The sequence below is a fragment of the Thalia democratica genome, chromosome 7, assembly GCF_965202585.1.
Source record: "Thalia democratica chromosome 7, ktThaDemo2.hap1.1, whole genome shotgun sequence".
Classification (NCBI taxonomy): Eukaryota; Metazoa; Chordata; class Thaliacea; order Salpida; family Salpidae; genus Thalia; species Thalia democratica.
This window is the reverse complement of record NC_139171.1, coordinates 42,146,125-42,168,993: the sequence shown is the minus strand read 5'-3', so window position 1 is coordinate 42,168,993 and position 22,869 is coordinate 42,146,125. Positions and strand designations below refer to the sequence as shown.

General features: G+C 24.1%; 1 protein-coding gene across 1 annotated transcript; it reads right to left on the bottom strand.

Annotated features, from left to right (window-relative positions):
- Nucleotides 1-3,498: 3,498 nt before the first annotated feature.
- On the bottom strand, nt 3,499-20,722 carry LOC145840532 (carnitine O-palmitoyltransferase 1, liver isoform-like). The gene is made up of 16 exons (XM_082947825.1): nt 20,584-20,722; nt 20,477-20,513; nt 20,214-20,323; nt 15,278-15,394; nt 14,658-14,731; nt 14,369-14,508; nt 13,962-14,098; nt 12,750-12,927; nt 11,971-12,069; nt 11,456-11,590; nt 10,435-10,626; nt 8,321-8,481; nt 5,519-5,585; nt 5,256-5,438; nt 3,970-4,129; nt 3,499-3,905 (listed from the first exon to the last, which is right to left on the bottom strand). Exons 1-16 carry the CDS (start codon nt 20,682-20,684, stop codon nt 3,799-3,801), a joined length of 1,998 nt encoding a protein of 665 aa, XP_082803951.1. The 5' UTR covers nt 20,685-20,722; the 3' UTR covers nt 3,499-3,798.
- Between the last annotated feature and the right edge of the window lie 2,147 nt (nt 20,723-22,869).

Genomic DNA, 22,869 nt, shown 5'->3' with positions numbered 1-22,869 from the left:
TAAACATTTCAGAAATTCAACTCTTTACCTATGTTGTAAAATTAAAAACTTTACTACCAAATTGTCAACCTTATGGCTAGCTGTTCTACTACTATTAGGTTAAAGTAATTTTTTTAGTTTTTAAAAACCTCATTCTGACTTAGGCTAGTTTATACTCACTCTAGCTAGTTTTTTTTTTGACTTAAACAGTGGCAACCCTGCTAGTTTGCTAGTTTGAAAATTTTTGGGAATTTTTGAAAATCTTAGGCTGCCTCAGGCTAGTTTAGTTGTTTTATAAAAACTCAGGCTAGTTTTCTTTTAGGTTTTGAATTAGTTTGAGCTGATCCAGTTTTCAATATTTTGTGATTTTCTGGTTAACTTTGTTCAAGGTTTCAGATAGTTATTTGTAAATATTACCTAAAATTGTCAACCTTGTGGCTAGCTGTTCTGCTTATTATTAGACTAAGTATTTTTTTTTCAGTTTTTAAAAACCTCATTCTGACTCAGGCTAGTTTATACTCACTTTACAGGGTTCCCATATCCCTAGATTTCTCTAGATATCCCTAGATTTTTGCAATTATCCAAAAAAAACCCGAAATTTCCCTAAATCAAATGAAAAAATCATGAGTTTCCCTAGATTTCTCTAGATTTTACTTTTTTTTTAGTGCTGGACCAATTTTTATGATATATATATATAATATAACATAATTGACATAATATGACTAATTATCCGGGTCTGGATCCGGCCGGATATTGCCATTTTTGTCTGATATCCGGATCCGGCCGGATCTTGATATGAAAAAAATATCCAGGTCCGGTTCCGGCCGGATCCTAATTTGAAAAAAAAGTCCGGATCCGGGTCCGGTACATCACTAGTGAAGTCATACATTTTTTTACAGAAAAAATTTTGTTTGAAAAGCAAAAAACTATTTTTGCATAGTTACTGCACTGCACATAAAATTAAGAAAATTCGTATACGTACTATTTAGGAACTTTATAAAATTCGGTAGGTCTTTTTATGGGTGTCCTAGTTGCAGCATTTTATTTTTGCAGAATTGCTCAATTTATGTTTTTAATGACATCATCAAAATACTGGGATTAAATTTTTATTCTTTATCTAAAGCAAACAATGTAGAAGCAATCATAACAAATTCTAAATGTTTACACAGTAAATCAAAATAAAAAATCTTTAATAGAAACTTATTTATGGTATATTATATTGTTTCAAATGCTGTAAAAAAGTTTAAAAAGATGTGTATTAGCTTAATTTAAAACTTTATTTGTTTAAAAGCTTATTTTTTACCTAATAAATGCTACTATAATTTAAAAAAGTTGTGGCCAGGTCTTTGAAATTTTAAGAGAAATTTAATTTGAAATAGTTTTTTTTAGATTTACATTATAACTATGTTTAAATATTTGTGTATAGCCAAGTTTTAAAGTTTGTTGTTTAAGTATTTGATGATATAACAAAACACATCCCATTTTTTCTTAAAATTATTTGAGTACTTTCGAAGTAAGTCTTGTCAACAACTTTATCTTACTAAATTAAACTAAATGGAAATTGAAATTAAACATATTGTAGTTTAAAGTTTTAAAATATAAAATGACGTAAAAATCAAGTGTAAAAATTAACTAAATGGTAATACTAAATAACTTTGCTGTACTAATCAAACTTGTTAGATTAAAATCAAACTAAAATAAAGCAGCAATAAAAAATTAAACTTTAACAATTTTTTAAACAAGAAACAACTACTTTAGAATTACTTAATATTAGGATTTAAAAAGTCTAGTTTGGTATACTAACTTTTTCTGCTTACATAAAATGGACCTTAAAGATTAAATGCATTAAAGAGTTCTCCGCTCTCACTAAATTGAAAATTCCTCTTCTTTAAAGTTTTTCGCACACTCATGGTTGTCCAAAAAGTGTTGCCCAATCGCCAAAAAGTATTTTTTCTTAGGTTTCTACGAACGACCATCGAACCAGCTTTTCAAGATATTCTAAACATGCTGATCGATTTTTACGTGAAATGTTTGTGATTTTTTCCCACGTAGTCACTACCACAGTGACAACTAAAGTTCTAGATGATGTTACTTTTTTCTTGGGTGGGAGAAACATCTTTGTAAATTCCACCTAGAGGTCTATCAGTATACAAAATTGTTCTTAAACGAACAGAGCTGAAAACCTGGTTTACTTCCTTAGAAATTTTCTTATAATACCTCTCAGAAACATTTCCAAGGTATGATAATTTTAAGTTCACTGGACACTTCTGAGGGCCAATCATTTTTTAAAGCAAAGATAATTTTATGAAAAAATATACGTAAAATGTTCTTAAAAAAAAATTTACGAAAAAGTAGAAAAAAGACGTCACGTCAGTATAAAGTTGTACAACTTTTTAAAACGATACCTATAAAAGGATGCCCATAAAAAGACCGACCCGTAATAAAAGTTATGCAGCAACCTTAAAACTAAACAATGGTTTTATTTTGTTTATCAATAGTATGCTTACAAATTTTCATGACATGTATATAGTAAATTTGCTTTAAATCAGATTCTCAGCCAAAAATAATACTTTAAGTGACGTCATAGTTGTTGTATCGATTGGTATAAAAAAAAGCACTGCTTTTAAATAGGTTTTCAATAGCACATAAAGGGTCGAATTTTGACTAGTTTCCTGGAGCCCGTGCTACCCGTAAAAAATGTTTAGATTATTCAATGTAAACGTTATCTAATCAAACATATTATTTATTTTAGAATTTTTATTTGTGTTTTCATAATAAATAAGTTTTTAAATGTTGAAAACAAACAACAAAATGCTGTAACAAAATGTAAACATTAGCTAAGAATAAAAATTTTTTTTTGTGCTGTGCACTACACGCATACAGCTGAAACTAGTTTTGAATAAAAAAAATTATATCATGCCATAATAAATTTTTAATAATTTATAAGTGCCTGTTTATAAAAGGAATCACTTATCTCACTTATATAAAATTTTCTACAGTAAATTTAGATTAAGTAAATAAAGGTTTAGAATTATTTTCACACTAGATAGTGCATTTTTAATTTTAGTTACATAATTGCTTAAGTAAAACTACACTTATTTACTTGTAGAAAACAAGTTTATGTGTAGCAAACTATTATTTAAGCAATTTAAAATTTGGTTATATTAAATCAGATTTTTGCAAGTGTTTTACCATAAAATTTTTTTTTTTAATATTTTTTAAAGTTTCTTGTAGTTATATAAAAACTGACCATGTCATTTAAACTACTCGACTACGACATTAGTATTGGGACATATGAACATTTTATTTCAAGTAGCAACTAGCTTAAATTTTTTATGGTGTTTGATGATTTAAAAAATCTTAAACAATACTTATACATTTACAGTAGTCCTCCACAAAGCTAAATTTAAAAGTAGTTTCTATTTTAAATTTATAAAAAACTTGCAACATAAAAAAAAACGTTTTTGTTCAAACATAATAGTCTTAGTACGTTAATTTTAATTTCTATAAACGATAAATTTGTTTTAATTTTTTATTAAGGTATTAGAATAACTTGTTTAAACAAAAAAGCTTTTAGAATCTATTTTTTAAGATAAATTTTACTAAAAGTATTACTTATAAAAAAAAATCTAATAGTTTCACACTGTATCATCTTAAGAAAACTTTGTTTTTCTCATCTATCAAAAAACTAACCCAAATAAAAAAGAAAAGTTAATTAGTTATTTTACAAAAAATTAGTATTGAGCTATAAAAACATGTTGCGTAATAGATTGATTAAAGAATGTTCAACAAGTAATACATCAACTTTTCTAAGCATTTTTAGCGTAACAAGTCTTTAATTTCTTGGATAGATTCTTGAAGCTTTTCACCAAACAGTTTTGAATCAGTTTTTGGATTACTTCGGTAGCTGCTTATATGAACTGTAGCTGTATATACAAAAATGTTTAAAACATTCTATTTAAACAGACTTTATTACTCAAAAAAACTTACTAAAATCATCTCCGAGGTACAAATAGAATACACCATAACCATCATTTGTTTGAGGTGCATAAGCCCCGCCTGACGGATAAGAATTCATTTTAACTTTAAGACCCTTGTCGTACATGTATGGAGATTGTGATGTTGACAACTGGTCCCCTGAACTAATTTCCTTTTTTTAATGTAATTTTTTAAAGTGTTATTGGCAATTTAAGTACAAAAATTTAATTAATTTCAAAAGATTATTAAACTTAAATTATCTACTTCTAGAAACAATATAAACATTACTTTCACACAAAATTGTTCAAATCATGTACTAAAACGGTTACATGACTATTAAAATTACGGAAATTCAAATTCTGACAATTTTAGTTCTTATAAATACTTTAAAGAAAAACACCTCGAAAAAATTATACCAGAACAAATATAAATGCTCGGGTAGGTGTAATTCATAAAATTATAATTTTTAACAAGCTGAAAAAAAATTCTATTAAAAGATAACATTTTTAATTACCAAACATAGCTATATTTTAATAAGTTTAAAAAGTTCTTTTAACCATATCCCTTTTTTTGAAATTTTTTTTTATGTTTATCTAATTAATAAACTTGCGATAGTAAAAGATAACTGAAAATAAAAATTATTAAAAGAGATAATTTACAATAACTAAGAATAATTAGAATTTGAATTTGAATAGTCGAACATTCCATCAAATCAGTTATTTATCAGTTTTGCACCTGCGCACTTATAGTGTGCATTTTTATTTTTTTTTACCATGGATAAATGTTTGAATGAACAGTGAAAATGTTTTCAAAATAAACGTCTCATACACTTTAATTTGTATTCATAAACTGTTATTTATATCAACTAGTAATAAGACATAATTCATACCAAAAATAGTTAAATCATAGTAAGATTAGATTCATTAGTAAAAAGCATATACTAAAGTTTCTGTGTTCACAGAAGCTTTTCTTTGGTAGTTTACTGTACACAACTTTAAAAACTTTGAAACTACTTTAGTACTAACAACGTTTCTAAAAAACTGTAACAAAATGCTATTCTTAAATACTTATAATAAGACTAAAAAATAGAGATTAAGAATTAAGATTAAAATAAAAAGTAATACTGAAAAAAAAACTCTTAGATTTTTAAATTTTATACAGAAATTAACGTACCCTCCAAATTAAGTTTCAGTTTGAAAAACATTCTTTGCGTTAATAAAATAAAATAAAAATAATTTTTAGTTAGATAACTTTAATTAACTTTGAATAATTATTTAAAAACTAGTACAAATTCAAACTTTAAAACTGAATATTTTAGGAATAGGTAGTCCTGTCTGTTGGGCAACAACTTTCAATCCAAACCAACTTCGATCACAGCCTCTACCACTCATTGCATCTAGTTTGTACATGTTATGACTCATCACAGCTTTTTTGAAACAAGTCAACTTTTCTTCCTTAGATGAGTTTTCGTCCATCATTGCCTGATAATATATATTTCTATATATATAAATCATATTTTTAACCTATATGCACAAAAAATCACTATATTCTTTAAACTAACTTTTGTAAATTCAACTGAATGCTTAGAGACAGTTCTTATGGTTTCAGTTCTTCCAAGCTTAAAAAATCTGTATTAGTGAACAGCATTTAAATATTAAGTAACTATTTAATTTTTAGACCGTCTGTAGCAAACAGTTAACAAAAAGTACAGTTTTAAAAATATATGAAATTCTTTTTTGTTTTATTTTGTTAAATAACTACTTAAAATAACAAAAATTTAACTTTTACAACTTAAGTTTAGATAAACTTTAATACGAATTCTATTTTATTCAGTCTTGAGAAATAAATATAGTTTCTAAAACTTTCGTATTTTAATACAAAATATTATTTTTTTTAATTTTTAGTGGTTTTTTTCCATTGTTTTATATCAAAGACTTTACCGCTTTTGTAGACAAATATTTATACTTAGTTTGATATCAAAAATTACTTTAATATCATAGCATTAGTTAGCATTTTATTTATAAAGTTGATTAACTTATGTGATTGGAAAATATATATGTAGTCTTTATAAAAATCCTTTATATTTAATAAATACTAGTACTAATATATTTTATAAATAATGTGTAATGAGTAAAAAAGTGTTTACTTTTCCGTCAAAATGATACTTTTAGTATCAAGAGCTGGTTAAGCTTTACTACTACCATTATTAAAAAGAAACTTTTTTTTTTGAAAAAAGTTTATAAAGCTAAAGCATCTAAATTGTTAGTAATGTTTTATTTCTGTTACTTACATCAAATTTGAACCTAAACAGATTTCAAAAATAATTAGAATAGATAAGTTTCTGTGTTTTAAAACAAATTAATTATTCTCATTACATGTTTCAATTTTACGTTTTCATAAATTAGTACGACAAAAGCAAAACAGCTAAAAATTATTGGTAGACATATTTCCTGCCCATTAAGGAGCTTAGTCACTCAAACGACTTTAAATTTTGTGGATGTCTTTATTTAGACACCATACCCAGATATATATTTATTCAGTACGATTGGAAAAATTATGCATGCTTTAGCTCGAATAAAAAATGTTATTCAAAAAACTTTATTTAAAAATGAAAATACTAAATAAAAAAATCCTAGATGGTAAAACTTTGTGGTGACGAAAGTTTCTTTGATAAATATAAGTAGCATTATCTACTCAAAATAAAAATTTAAGCGTTTCCTAATAAAGATCCTAGTGGAACAAGTTTATTGGAATATATAATAAAAACAAATTTAAACAGTATTCCTTCTTTATTACACTAACACATATTTTTGTGTGCTAACAAGTCAACACATTTAAACAGAGCTCTGTAAATGAATAAACACTTTAAAGAAAGAATATAAGCTAAAGTAGGTAAATATATATATTTACTAAAAATAACAAATACTATAGATTATTGTAGATTAATGATTAATAGCTACAATACATACCGTTAAATCCGAAGAGAGTCAAATAAATAAATAAATTTTAAAGTAACCATTTTTGTTTAACTAGTACGTACTTGTGAATGTTACGTCAATGAATATACTCGAAAAAATGCACAAATAAAGTAAAGATGTTTTTAAACATTAATGTAAAATTTTAAGCAAATCTGATGAACACATTATTTTTCAAAACATGTGACTTTAGTTTAGATTTGTTTTTAGATGTTAATTATGTCATACATAAATAAGATATCAGTTCTCTGTTTTTGCAGTAGGAGTTTACAATAATACTAAACAAGTATGTGAAGTTTCTAATAGATCAAAAAAAAAAGTTAAGTCAAAAAACAACACAAAAATCAAAGAAATAAAGTACTTTTACGTAAAAATATTCTAAATATCATAAAAAATAATAAACATCTGTATCTATATTACCGTTTATACTCAATATAAGAGTTTTTATGACATACAAGTTTTTGGTTTTATTTTAAATATTGGAATTTATATTTTGTTATATGACATTGTCTCAGTATAGCCTTTTTGAAAATCGGATTTAAATGAATAACTTATACACTTGAAATGTTGGCAATACCCATTGTTTTTTATGCGTTTTTCGGCTTAAATTGTGTTAATTTGTTTTCAGTTTTAAAGTTTTATGTGAAAAAACGACTAAATTATAAAAAATACTGAAGAGGAATTAAGGTAATCCGCACATACTTATCACCTAAGTTTCTTTAATGAATAGTGGCAATGATACAACTAATTTATAAGTTTAAAGTATCAATCTTTTTGTATTACATAAAGCATGATTAATTAAAAGGCATATTCCGTCATGAAAAATATTTGTAAACTTTATATTTTAATTTAAAATATCATTTAAAATGGGAGAAGTATCAGCAAAAAATATTTTTAGATAAAAAAGTTGTAATATATGTTTAGTTGTTAATATGAAGCACATTATATAGTTTTGGTTTATAAAAAAATACAAATTTAGCAGTTTTACTTAACTTCTTAAAATTACAGCAACGAAAATAAACATTTTGTTATGAAAAGTTGTAAAGCTAAAAAGTATTAAATGTTTTATAATGAAACTCGCTTTTACAATTAAGCAAAATCATTCTGACATTCAAAGGTTTAAATAACTATACTTAGAAAGGTTAAAATATTATTACAAGAACCAAAAAAAGTACCATCATAAGTAGTAGAATTTTATAGCCAATTAGATGTCGCAAATTTAACTTTTAATACTCAACCGTTTAAGGTTAAAAACAGTCGTAGTTTTAGTTAATAGAAGTATGCTTTTTAATTTCCATTCAATATCTTTTTTTAGATAAAACAACTAACAGTAATGCTAAAAAAAATTTAACGACTATCGACTTCAAAAACTTATTGATTTTTTTTACCTAGTCATTGCAGTTTCATAAGTTTTCGGGGTGAACTTGTGTATTTTGTAGAATGCCAACTGTAAGGATATTTGCATAAAACTGTCAGGACTAACTTTTAACTTTTTTATTTCACCTTTTCCCGCAAAGAGTTTTAAAGCTTCCATATCAATGTTTTGAGACTGTAAATTAAAAGGTAATGATTAACAATAGCGCTAAAAACTAACTTATCTTATACTTAACTTATCTACAAAAAATACTCGAACAAAAGTTCTTAAAGTACAATATTAAATACAAATTTGAATTACGGTTATAAAGATTCACAACAACTTTGAATACCAAATGTTTTTTTTTTTTCACTTTAAAGGTTAAAAAGACACAATTGAAAAAAATAAAGTAATTTTTTCATTTAAATTTTATAAAAATGTTTTTTATAGCATTTGATTTTTTTGGTTATACAAATTAAAAAAGCCAATTGTCATCAATTTTGATTATAAAATCATGTAAAAATATATTTAACTAAAGTTAGGATATTTTTGGAACTAAATAAAAGCAACAAATGATATGAAAGGTACTTCAAAAAATCAAAACAATGTTTTCAAATCATAATATTATTTTTTAGTTAATAATGTATGTACGTCTCTCTAAAGATCTTTTAACGTAGTGGACAGAGTAAAATAGGTTACATACTTTGTCTAAAATAAACTTAGCAGAGTTATAAACTAATTAAATAAGTTATGAGGGCTTTAAAATGTTATCATTTTATCTACTTTGTTATTAATCAATTAATCCAAGATACAATCTGTCTTTTTACTTTTAGAAAAAGAAGTTTAAAAGCTTAGTTTTTTTCCAATTATCGATCTTAAGTTAAACAATATTAACGTAAAAAGTAGCTCATCAGGTTACCTATTTTCTTAAGCTAATGTTTTTTTTAGTAATCTACTGGATCACTGATTAGGATCCGGCTGGATCTGTCTACCTAAATAAAAACTAATTTTTACAGTTCTTAATTTTAATAATATTTTAATACCATACGTTTTTTAAATTTAATTACACAAATCATTAAACTTTAATTTAATTTCAAATATGCATTCTTTTTCAAAATAAATGCTTATAAATAACTAATTATGAAACTGTCAAAAATGACAATCTTAATTGATTTGCTAAAAATTTAAAAGATGCTAAAGAGCATTAAATATTTATAGAAGGAAAAATTCAAAACAAAAATAGAATAAACTAAGTATAAAACCGAAAGAAGCTGATCGCGGTAAACTAAGTTTTTCCAATAAACTAGATTCGTTTGATCACTACTATTTTTATAAAAACTAGTTGTCATAAATGTCATAGTCTAACGACTTGTTTTTTTCAGATCTCTACTAAAAATATTTTGAAATTATTGATAACTGTTAAACATTTTTATAATTTACATTAATTTTAATTCGTTTAAATTAAAACTTTGTCACAAGTTTTCCCTAAAACAATATAAATAAAGTTAGAACTATAATATGTTTTTGTAACAAACAAAAACTACAAAAAATAATATTAAGTTAGTAATATACTATAATATACAATTTGTTCTTATAAAAGTATATTATTTAATGTTTATTGTAAATTTGTTAAAGTTTATAAATAAGTAAAGTGCAGTAGTTTAAGCGTTATGATTTTTATTAAGTAGAATGTCGAACTGTACTTTTTTTTTGAACTTAACTTATCGTGCTTAGCTGTTTTAATAGAATCTTATAAAGTTAAATTAATCATTATGTACTTCAATTATATAAAAAAATCTAACCTTATTTGATGACATAAGGTTGACTGAGTTGAAATAATAAGTTAATGAACAGTACATACTTAAAATATTTTACAATCTACTTTTCTAGGTTAAGTTACCAGTAAAACTTTATGTTATAACAAGTTGTTAAATAATGTATATTGTATACTGAACGACAAAAAAGCACTCAAAATATTTGGATCTAAGACCGGGTGCACGAAAAACCTTTCGGTTATGGAGTCACATACCACGGATACCTTTTAACGTCTTGTCCAGGACTATATATCATATTACGTTTTTTACTATATGATAAAATAAAAACTTCTACAAAAGAAGCTATTTAAACAATAGTTTTAGTGAGACTAACCTGTTGAGAATGTAATTGGAGAGTTGTTTCCATATTTTCATGTAGAAAAGTGTTGATTTCCCACTTAATCTTAGTTGCAAAAGTAAGTTGTTGCATTTTACGACTAGATGCAGAACTATTATGTAAAACTGCATTTCCTTCGCTATCAAATCGCATATGAGCAAACAAAAATTCCAAAGCTCGACTAGGTATCTGAATAACAAGTACTAAGCTATTGTAGAAAAAACTTTTAAATTGAAAGATATTTTTAATTATTTATAATTTTAAGAAAGGTTAAAAACAATAATTTATTTATCTTCGTTTTTTTCAACTAGATAGTCTTCGTTGTAAAAAAAACTAACTGAGTCGTTAAGTAATAACTTTTTTATAAAGTATTTATAAACGTTAAGTTTTTATTTGGTAAATTTAAGTTAACCTGTTGAAGCTTTAAAATTTGTTTCTAATGTCAGTTAGCGTATAAACTTTTAACGCATATATCTCTAAAAATGTGCATATATAATGTTTTAGTGAAACTTTGTATAAAGTTTTTAGCTGAAACTTTTGCAACGTGATGAAAAAAAATATTTAAAAACTACATTGATAAACTCATTATTTAAATTTTATAAACAACACTATTAGTTTAATTAACTAGATACAACAGATAATGACTTTAAAAAACTAATATGTGATTTAGGTTATAATAAACAATGGTCTAATTATTTTATAACTTTTAATAGTCTAGTAAAGAGTCACCTTTACTACCAAGTTGATAATACTTCTTAGTAAAACATTTTATTTTTTTATTTAACAAATATATGAAAATACACTAATACTTTTTATAAAAGTACAAAAGCATATTAAGCTAAATAAATTTTCTTTTGAATACAGATTATTTTTCTTGATGCTTCTTGCTTTATAAGATTATTTTTATAATTTTAATCTTTTTAATGAAAATTGTAAGTTTTTCTTAAAAAATATTTAAATATGAACTAATAAATAACGAATTCAACATATTTATTTTCAAAAATAATCTGTTACAAACTGTCGCATCAACTGGAGAGTGTTCAACATTTCCTCCACTTACTCCATTTTCATATATAATGTGAGTTAGTGACTTATCGTACCACCTGTTGAAGCCATTTCCTAATAAGTTTGAACGACATTCTTCTGTTAAATCCTGATTGTTTTTGAGTATATTTTTAAATAAATGATGTTATACGTTATACTGGTTTTACTTATTAAAGTTGTATAAATAAGTAAAAGTAAAAGTAAATTAGCTCTTGGGATTTATAGAATTTAGTTTCGATTTTAAAACTAAAATAAATTTTTTATAACTTTTGATTAACCATAAGGAAAAAAGTTTTAATCAATTTAAAGTACGATAAGATACCTGCAATTAAAAGGTTAAAAGAAAACTTTTACGGCATTCTTAAAACAGTTTTTTTTCAAATTCAAAAATTTTGTCAAAATTATTTTATTCTATAAATTTTCAATCTGTACAAGATAAAATAAGTTTTTACACTTTTATTGTTTTTAAAAATTAAGAGTTATATATACCTTTGGAGATGAGTTTTCAAGTACAACATGAAATAAAGCACTTTCAACCTCGTGTAAGCTTTTTTCATTTTGCTTTTCACTTATTAAGCTGTTTCGAATCTAAACGTCGCAAAATAAGAAGTCTTTTAAAAAAGCATATATAAGTAATACTATAGTTTAAAAATACAGCATTCTAGTTTAAATATGATTTTTAAAGGTTAGTCTGTGTGTTAAATAACAGTTTTTGAACTATGGATAATTTTTTTTTAACTTTTAGTAGTAGACACCCCTAAAATCTAGTTTTAGTAATGTTGTATTAAAAATACAGATCTATTTATAATTAAAAGCTTATACATGTTTTTTAATAATTTTGCAATATAATAATTTTCTTCTTTTAAAGATAACTCAAGTTTAACATTAAATTTAGTTTCAATAACTCAAAAGCTCGCTTACATAATCAAAACTTTTTAACAAAAACTAAAGTTAAACTAAATATATAAAGTTTGTTTTGTTTTACAATTTAAGTAAATTTTTAGCTACACTTTTCTAAATTAAACTGAAGACTTTTAGTAAGCTTATAATATGGTATAAGCGTATAAAATGAGAACTTTCATAAATTTGTTAATTAAAAAATACTTATACTTTTAATTCTTTTAAATAACTTCTATCCCTAAGTTTCTTTTACTACAACTTTGATTGCTTAAGTTTACTAAGCAACAAAAAGCACTACAAAAGTGTTTTTAAACTTTAATCTAAACATTCAAACAGGTTTAGTAGTTTAAAATCTAAAGTATTTTTACCTTATACCAATCATTTCTATTTAAAGTAGTGAAAACAGAAGGATTGAACTCTATTTCACTTTCATGTGTTGTTTTAATTATAACTTCAACTTGTTTTTGAATTTCTTCTGGGGAAAGTAGCACACATGATCCTTTTTCATCATTTGTATAAACTGGTAGCTTAAACATTTGTCCGTTTCTAAAGTAGTAAAATATAACTAAGATATATTTATTCTGACTTTTTAGTTGTTTTTAATAAATAGAATATTTAACAAAACATAGAAGTAACAAAATAGTTTTATAAAAACTTTAAGTAAATTTACACTAAACCTGGTTTTTCTAGGACAAAAAGTATTTTTTTTCTTATAAGAACTTAAATAGATTAATTATAAAACTTATTTAGTCTATGGTTATTTTTAGTTTTAAATTGGTTACTTTTATTTGTTTTATTTTTTATAGTTTTTTTTTGTTAGTTTAATATGTAAGTTTTTTAATATTTTATTAGTATAGAACTCTTTAAAGTTTGTAACTTTATATGTTACGGTGATATTTACCAGGAAATTATACTGGTGAGCGTGGCAAAAATTATTTTTGTTTGCTTTGAATGAAAAATGTTTAGAACTGTTTTTACAAGTCATTAAGATGAGTTATTTTTTTTATTTTTCCGGTTGAACAGTTATTCATTGATTAGTATAATGGCAGGAGGTACAGTGACAGACTTCAATGAAAACGTTCTTTTTTCAAAATATATACACAAATAAGAATAACAGGTAGCGTAATTCTAACTTTTAATTTTTGTTCAAAAAATTCAAAGAAAAGAGTAAAGATTTTTTTAAGTCTTTATAAGTTTTATTACATTGATACAGATCAAACAACGTTTTAATTACAACAAAAATATAATTTTATAATTATAATTAGTGTTTATGTGTATACAATTTGTATTAAAAGTGTTTATTTTTTTACAATTAAAGTTTATAAGACTTTAAAATTTTAAACTCTGTTACTATTACTTATAAATAAAAAACAAAAAGTGTGCATTTCAAACTTCTAGAAACTATAACTTTATAAAAATATATATGGACTGTTTTACCGCAGATCTTGTAGTTATTTTTTTTAGTGAATATTTGTTGTTGAAAAATATTCCGATAAAATAGAGTACTCAAATAAAAAACTTAAAATTAGTTTTTTTTATACTTTTGTATTCACTTATAAAAAAAATGTATGAACTACCACCTAAATATAACTATATGCATTGAGTTAATGAAAGACTTTATTTCATCAATTTCTAGTCGTGGTATTCTGGTGGAAAACAAAAATTTGTACTTTTCATTGCAAATAGGCACCAAGTCCATCATTAAAATGGAGTTAAGCTGTTTTTTTTTGTATTTTGATCAAATTAATTATACTGACAAAAGTTTAAAAATTCGGTTATTTATTATTTGTTATTTAAACAATTATTTACTCTATTTACTTTAAATTGAACAATATAAAGTTCTCATCTTATTTACATACAGAAAACGATTTTCTCTTATAGTATATCTCTTATAGATTTTTTTATAAATGAAGCATTGTATTTTTTTTAACAACCTGCGAAATAAAATCTGACTAAACTACTGTAAAAAGTTTTTGAGAAAAAGTACCTGGCCTGATCTAACAAGATTACAAAAATTTGCAGTATGATAAATCAGATTGGCTGCTAGTGATGCTTGCGAAATACTTGAATAAAAAGGTGTAAGATCAGTCTTTTTTAGACCACCTCCGAAGCAAAAGTTTGTGTAAACTGTGAAATAACTTTTATATTAGATTAAAAATTGAGATTTTTGTTACTTATCAATTTTTTCATTTTTAAATATGTATAGGTTTATGACCATATTTAGTAAGGCAGAAAAATACATTTTTACAAATTTACTAGTTATACTTAAAACATACGTAAAGGATAGCGACCAGCAAGATACGCATAATTGTCCCAAATTTTTGAAACCCAATTTTCTTCTGTTTCATATCTTTAAAACACGTGAAAACTTTTAAGTCAATTTAAATCTTCTAATTTAAAAACGTTAATAGAGGGCTTTAAAGTTCGTTTTTTATATTAAGTTTTTGCAACAGTTACAAATTAAATATTTGATCTTTTACACAATAGTACTTTGAAGTTATTTTATTTAAAGTTTTAACTTGTTTATAAGTTATAAAAGTTATAAGTAATAAACGACTAAAAATTAAACTTTTCTAACAAGATTTAAAAGTTTATACAAAAGTTAAAATTTTGTCCTTAATACTATATATGTTTTTCTACCAGTATACTGAAGTAATGAATTCTATCAATATTTTTTTAAATAGACAAAATTTTCATTCTCTATAATAATTAAAAAATAATTAAAATGCTTTAATAATGTTTTATACTCAAACCAAAATGTTCAAGATCAATTTAAGACTTTTAATATAAAACAATGTACTAAAATAATTTTGTTTACATATTATCCCTAATATTATAATGCTAAAACTTTTGTATAAAAAAATTGTTTTAAATTATACTAATCATAAATAAGAACTTTTTTTGTAGTAGTTTTTGAAGATTAGGTCCTTCATTTTTTTCGAAATGTTTCATTTCAGTTTGTATTTCTTCAAACCTTTCTAAAGAAACCAAAGGTTTTATGTTTTTCAGTAACCTATATTGTTAAATTATGATGTTAATATTTTTTGTTAAAAACTGTTATGTACTATTTTTTATATTAGTATTTAAACTATAAGCGGATTCTTTAAATCAACAAAACAAACTATTTTGTATATTTTCTTCGTATAAATAAGATTTTTCTATATGTTACAAATAAAAATAAACACAAATTTGACTATTTCTATAAAGTACTTCAAAAAAGCTGTTGCCTTACTAAAGATTTTATGACATTTTAGCAACTTTGCTTATAACTCAAACGACTTATAGTTTTGACAGTTTTCAAATTTAAAAGTTATTCCTTAATTTTACTAAGCCTAAAAATATTTTTTTTTTACAATTTTTTTGTAATACTTAAATAAATTGCTCTTGGTCTTAAACTTTGACACCTACTTTTGATTAACTATAACATGTCTACACTATTTTCCAAGTTGGGTGAAACACAGTTTTATTTAAACTAAGAATTTAATTTGCAAACAACTAATACCTAGTTTTTTAAATCAAAATCTGACTCACAGTTTTATTGGGACAGAGCATAATTTTTGTATGTAGTTGTGATTCGCCTTTAAAAACTTGTCCGATCAAGTAAACCGTAAGTTTACTTGATCCAAATTTTTCTTGGGTCATATTTTTTACTTGTTCAAACTTTTAGGGTCATTCTTTCAATATTTTTAATCTAATTCAATTTTCGTTTGTTGATCAATTCATTAAACGCGATATAAAACTTTTGCTAAAACGTTTAAACAATTATGCTTTTTTTTTTAGCCTTTTTTAACGTTGTATTTATGAAGTAGTGATCATACGATATATTTAAATCTCAATAATCTAGATTATTCTGAAGCAAAGTAGCTTGTGTATGCCGATACATAAGAGTATGTCTCATAGTTTGTATGAAGGTACGATTGTCCACTGTTAGCTGGTTCAATGGATAATATAAATTATTCTGAAAGGAAGAACGAGTTTTGAACTCTGAAATTATCTGCAAAGAATGTGACAAAGCACTGAGGTGAAGAAAATTATAACTATGACTCCATTGCAGATGTAAGTGATGCCGCCGGTTATTTCGTGCACTGACTCGTGGTCGTGAATCTGCAACGTGTATGGGAATTCCCCCATTCGGCTCTTTTGCTGTTTACTATTTGCGCGCCCATGAGATGCAAACGAAGCGAAATTAAAACAAACCTTATGCTAATGGAAAGTCTTTAAAACACTACATAAATTTTAGAGTAAATAACCTAACATATTTCTTTGAAACGAAAGTTCAGTCCGTGCTCTGAAATCAAAAGCATTTACACAACCTATACGTTTGAATTTGGTGCAATCGTTTAATATATATTCCATTTTATTTACATGATCTAGAGAAGTTAAAATTATTGAATTTTTGTTTCGAAAATGTTAGGTTGGTACAAACATAAATACATTAATGAAGTAACGTATAATTTGCATAAGGTTTGTTTTAATGGTATATATCATTATGCTGCAAATTTTTTTGGAAGAAACCTTGACTTAGTTAGATTAAAGGTGTTTTAAATGTAATTGTTTTAGTAACAAAATAAAAGTAGTATAAATTTAAATTATTATTTTTTAATCAACGAGTATTTTGATTGCATTTTATTTTTTGTTTTTTACTATTTCATTTTAATACTTTTTTACTATTCGTTTTAATAAATTATATAAAACTGAACAAACTTGTTTTATTAAATATTTGTATTTCAAAATAGATATTTTTTTGCTAAAATATATCTGGGGTTATTTTTTACAAGTTCTGATCAAGTAAAAATAATGACCCCGTGGGATTTTTTTTTACTTGACCGAGCTTGGCTTTAAAACTTAATATAAATCTTGTTAATGCTTTAACAAGTTTATTTCTATTTCTTAAGTTATAAGATTTATCTTGTTTTTTTTTTGTAGGTTATGCATAAACTTAAAGTAGCTTATAAAAAATGCTTTTGAAAATTACTTTTTTCAAAATAAATACAACAGAGTAACTATAAAAATCACCCGTAATAAGTAATTGTACACGAAATTACTAACAAGTCTAACCACAGTAAATCTGAAATTATTATTATTAATAACAATAAATCAAACTGCCCGTTTAATTAAGTTTACAACCCAAAAGTCCATAGTAATCTTACGAGGAACATAAAATAAAAACTGAAGATTTGGATAAGTATATTTGATTAATTTAAAAAAATGTAAATAATCTATGCAAAAACGTGCAGCCCGCGATGTGCTTTGTAAATAAAAGCACAGTTTTACAAAACTATAAAACATTTAGCGGTATAAAACTACAACTAGGCTCTTTATTAAGTAATAAGTAACTATAGTTCTTTACTAAAACACATTTGTTGTGTTTTTGGTTTAAAATAGCATTTCTAGAGTTATTGTTAAATTTATTTTTAATAACTGCGGTTCGCAGAAAACGTTTTCTATACAGTGTGATCCGAAATTTAGTGTGTTACAAATAAAAAATATGTGCAGTAACTTTTTCAAAAGTAAGAATCTTATTCAGAACTGTACTTTAACTGTCTTCCAAAAAGAAGTTTATATCTAGCAGCCCTTTTTTAAGACCCAAATAACTTCTGATGATAAATTTTACTTTTTCTTTAACATTTAACAAAAATAAGTTTTATGCTTCACAAAGTAAATAATGAAAATATATTTTACAATAGTTATTTTTCATTTTACGTTTACATTAGCTTGTAAAATCAAACTTCAACTTGTTCTACTACAGCAGGGGTCTGCAAACTGCGGCCCTCAAAGCAAAAACCTGCGGCCCGCGATGAACTTTTCAGATAAAAGGCTAAAGTTTTAAACCAATAAAAAAAAATGTAGTAAAAACTTTCAACTAGGCTCTTAGTCTAATTATAATTTTTTACCAGTGCTTTATTGTTAGTTATTTTATAAATTTTTTGGCTTAGATTAGTGTTATTTAAAAAATTACTACAACCATATGAAATAACTGGCGACAGCGGAAGACTTTTATCAATACAATGTAATCAGCGATCAATTTTTTCTAAAAAAGTTTTCCGTCTACTTATAAATTGCTGCTAACCTTTGTTTATAGGGTAATTTTAAAGAGACAGTTTAACTTTTTTGCATTAAATCTTATATTAACTTTGAATTAATGTTTTTTACTTCTATCAATTCTGACGGGGTAGCTGTCAAATTTGCACGAGCGTACAAAATTGCACGAAGATACTTTTGCACGAAGACACTTTTGCACGAACAGAAAATTTTTCACGGGGACATTTTTGCACGGGTTGATTTTATATTTTGATTAAACATTTTTTTTATTACTTTTAATTTTTTTTTTGGTTTTATTTTTATTTTTACTATCACTGTTACCCCTAATCCTTACCCTCGGTCAGTAACTTATTTTTAACCTTTTTAATCATTATTATTCATTTGTTTTTTGTAAAAATTTATTTTAGTTATTTTTTTAATTTTATTTTTTTTATCACTTTTACCTCTAACCCTTACTCTCGGTCAGTAACTTTTTTTCTTTTTTTTTTTGCTTATTTATTTTTTTTTTTTTCTGTTTGATTTTATTTTTACTATTTTCTGTATTTTTTTACTGTCGTGCAAAAAGTTGAAGTTTTATAAAAAGATAACTTCAAAAACAAAATGAAAACGTTTAAAAAGTTTTTTTTGTGTGGGCAATCGCATCAACTTACTAACCCACTGTTGCCCCTGCTATTTATTATACATTTTTCTACGGAATATAATATATTAAAATTTTAATTAAAGCTAAGATATTTAGTTACGAGCTTACGGTTAAAAGTTATTTATAGGTCACTTTTCTACTGTTTTTTATTCTTTGTATGCTTAGTTTCAATGGTTTGAAAAGAAACAAAATATCATAATTTTTAACGATTAGGATTGGAATATACTGAATTATTTTTGTAAAAGAAAATAAGCAAAGTTTAAAAAATTGTATTTACGTAAAATAATATTCTAATAACTATCCTTTAATTATATAAAATTTATTGAAATTTTTTTTAAATAAATATTTTAAAAAAAATGTTTGAAGGTTCCAAAGTAGTTAAATCTTAAAAGTTAAATCTGCTTTCGATTTTATATTTCTATTTAGTAACTATCTGAGTTACTTTGATTTACAATGAAATTAAAATTGTAAAACTAGCTAATGAATTAAGTATGATTTAAAGATTATTAATATGTGTATGATATAAAATAATTGTAATGTCCAAAGTACTTGCTTTATTGAACTGATGTACGTATACTTGTTTTAAACTACTAACACTGTTCGACAGAGTGTTTATGGAGGTTTCTATGTACTTAAAATAGTTGAAGCTTATTTCTTTCAGATTTTTTTTATAAAATATAGTGATTAACAATATATTTCATAAATAAGTATTTATTAGTCTTAAATAAATAAAATAATGTACTGTACACAACATTTGTATCTTTTATAAATGTTTTGTAGGGAGTTACTACGCTTTTACACCAAGCTTTATTTTTATCAACATTGCACATACTTAAAGTTTTTTGCATTATATAAGTACAACTAAATAAATTTATCTTAATAAGTTTTTGTGACCAATCAAAAATAAAATTAAATTAACTAGGTCTCTAACAAATGACCTTATGACTAACGTGTTTTCCTTGAATAACAACTATAATATATGCAATAATATTTCAAGTGTACTATTTAATGTTAATTATCAAAACTAAAACATTACATAGTAAAAGCTTCACATTCAATTTGCTTAGTTTTATACTATTCATCATGTAACATATTACACTTCTATAGATAGTTTTAATCTCACATATATTTAATGAAAGTATTTACTAACTTTTCACACGTAGCTTTTAAACTAGGTAAAGGGTATTTAGGAAGAACATCTTGAAATGTGAATAATTTTGAATTTTTAGGAATACAATGTTTCAGACAGTAAATCCACAGCTGTAAGTTTTATTTTTTTATAACAAAAAACTATATTTTATGTAGAATGTAAAACACATGTAAAAACTAAGTGAAAAAATGTTTTCTTTAAAAATATTTATTTTCAAAAATCAATTAAAACGAATTAACAAGTATAAAAAGTCAGAAACTTACTTTTGTCTTCGAACTTTTTGGGTTATAAATCCAGTCTCTAGGAGGAAAAAAAAGTGTATCTACTAAATAGAATTTCAAAAGGCATAAACAGCAACAACAATACATACCTGTATCCTAATAGCTTACGAATAGTTGCTTCTTGGATATTCTTTATAAGCAAATTTAAACCGTTGAACACATCAAGTAGAGATAAAAAAATTAAAAGCATATTGCTGTTTTTACTTAGTTATGAAAATTAAAAAACATATCTGCAAATTGAAAATTTTACTTATTGATCTTTAAATGAACTAATAGACAATTTAGTTAAATTTACAATATTTAATCAAATTATTTTAAAAATATGTCATTAAAATTAGGCTTAATAATTATAAATATTTTTTTATTGTATTTAAACAACAATATAAACACTAAACTAATTAAGAATTTTTAATAATAGGAAAAATGTTTTTTTGTTTTTGAAATATCCTTTTATTCTGATACTAATTACAATCATATCAGTGGTAACATTTAATATTTTAAAACAATCATATATCTATATATCATGTTCTTTACTGATCAAAAGCAAATTGCATTGATGCAATTAAGTTAGAGAAGTAACTAATTTACGGTACAAAAAATATCTATAGTAAAAAATTAGAAATTTACTAAGAAGAGTTAATAAAAAATGTGAAAACAACAAGTGTATTCCACAAATAGAATGTTGTGTTAATTGTTTTATATACTTTAAAAAACAGTAATTTTATCTCTTTTTTTTTATTCTAAGAAACTAATCACTATTTTTACAAGCTTCAAATGCAGTGAAACGATAGTAACAATTCAAACTTAACTTTTATTTTTTGTACTACTTATTTTGTTTGTAATTATATTGCTCTTCCTAAAACTTATATTAGCAAAAGAAATTAAACATGTCATTAATTATTATAGACATTTATAAAATAACTTTATATACATAAACTAAATGAGTCTATTGAAATTTTATCTAAAGTTATTTACAGATTTTTAATTCTATTTTTTGTATATTACTGTTTTTTTTTTATAGTTTTTCAAAGTTCAACCTGTAGTTTTGTAAAATGCTATCATAGAAACCAAGCGATTAGTTTAAGTACAACAATATGTTTTTTAAATAAAGTTTTCCTTTAATTTAACAAATTTTCTTCATGCAATCTGAAGTACTTTAATTTGTTACTGTAATTAAAGCATAAACAAACAAAAAGACAATATAGTAATAAGTGTGTAATTTCCGGCAACTAAAATAAAAATTGTATATTTATCTTCAAACGTTTTTACTGTTTTTTAAACGTAGTTATAAATACCATAAACTTGTTTACTTTTTTAAGTACTTTTTACATTAGTAAAGTACTAGTAAAATTTTTCTTCACAAGCTATCAAAAATATAATAAGTAAGTAAACCGTTTATGAAATTTATATGGATATTGGCTCTATTTTTTTTATAGACTTCTGGATTTTGAAAAGTAATTACAATAAATTTAGTAGCCTAGTACTAAAAGTTCAGCATTGTACTGTAACTTGTAAAATTTTATATTTGTTGTATTATAACTACATATAACCTTAGAAAACAGGTTTATTTAATTTATTAAATCAGGCTTGTTCACTTACTTTGAAAAAAACAGATACCGAAAACTATTTAATTAAAGCGAATTCTAATTGCTTCAAAATGATTTATAGTTCTAGAAATTATCAAATAAGTTACTATAGAATAATCTATATGCACTAAATATAATATTTAAATTTATTTTTCATTTTATAAATATTATTTTGCTTGTGAAATTTACTTTTATTTTGATTGTAGTTTGTTTTTGATTAAAGTTTACAGTTTGTGAAGCATTAAAAACATGACACACCAGAAAACACTTTAGAAAATTTAAAAGTTAGTTGATGCACTCTTTTACTGCAATAAAGCTCAGGTTTCAATCATTCAACAAAGTGTTTAAACACAGAATTTTGTTTTATATCTTATTTCTGTTTAAAAAATACTTACTTTAAAGTAAAGTTTGAAATTTTCGGTGATAAAATACTTTTATTCACACGTTTTTAATTGTTAATATTACTTTAAGCTTTTTGTAGTTCAAACTTCTATAATGTAACGTTTTAGCTTTGAAAGCAAATATGACAAAATAAAATATATTTAGTTGACCTAAAGTTGCATACCTTAAGTCAAAAAGTTGAAAAATTTAACTTTAAGTATTTTTTTACAATATATTAAAAAAAAAACTTGACCTTAAATTTTATAAATTATACAAATACGTATACACACTAATTAAAGTTTTCAGATAAAAAACTAAATTTAAATGTATAACTATTTATCATATTTTAGTTTAAGCCGAAACCATGCTAAATATTATTAGATACTTATACAAAACACAAATTTTATG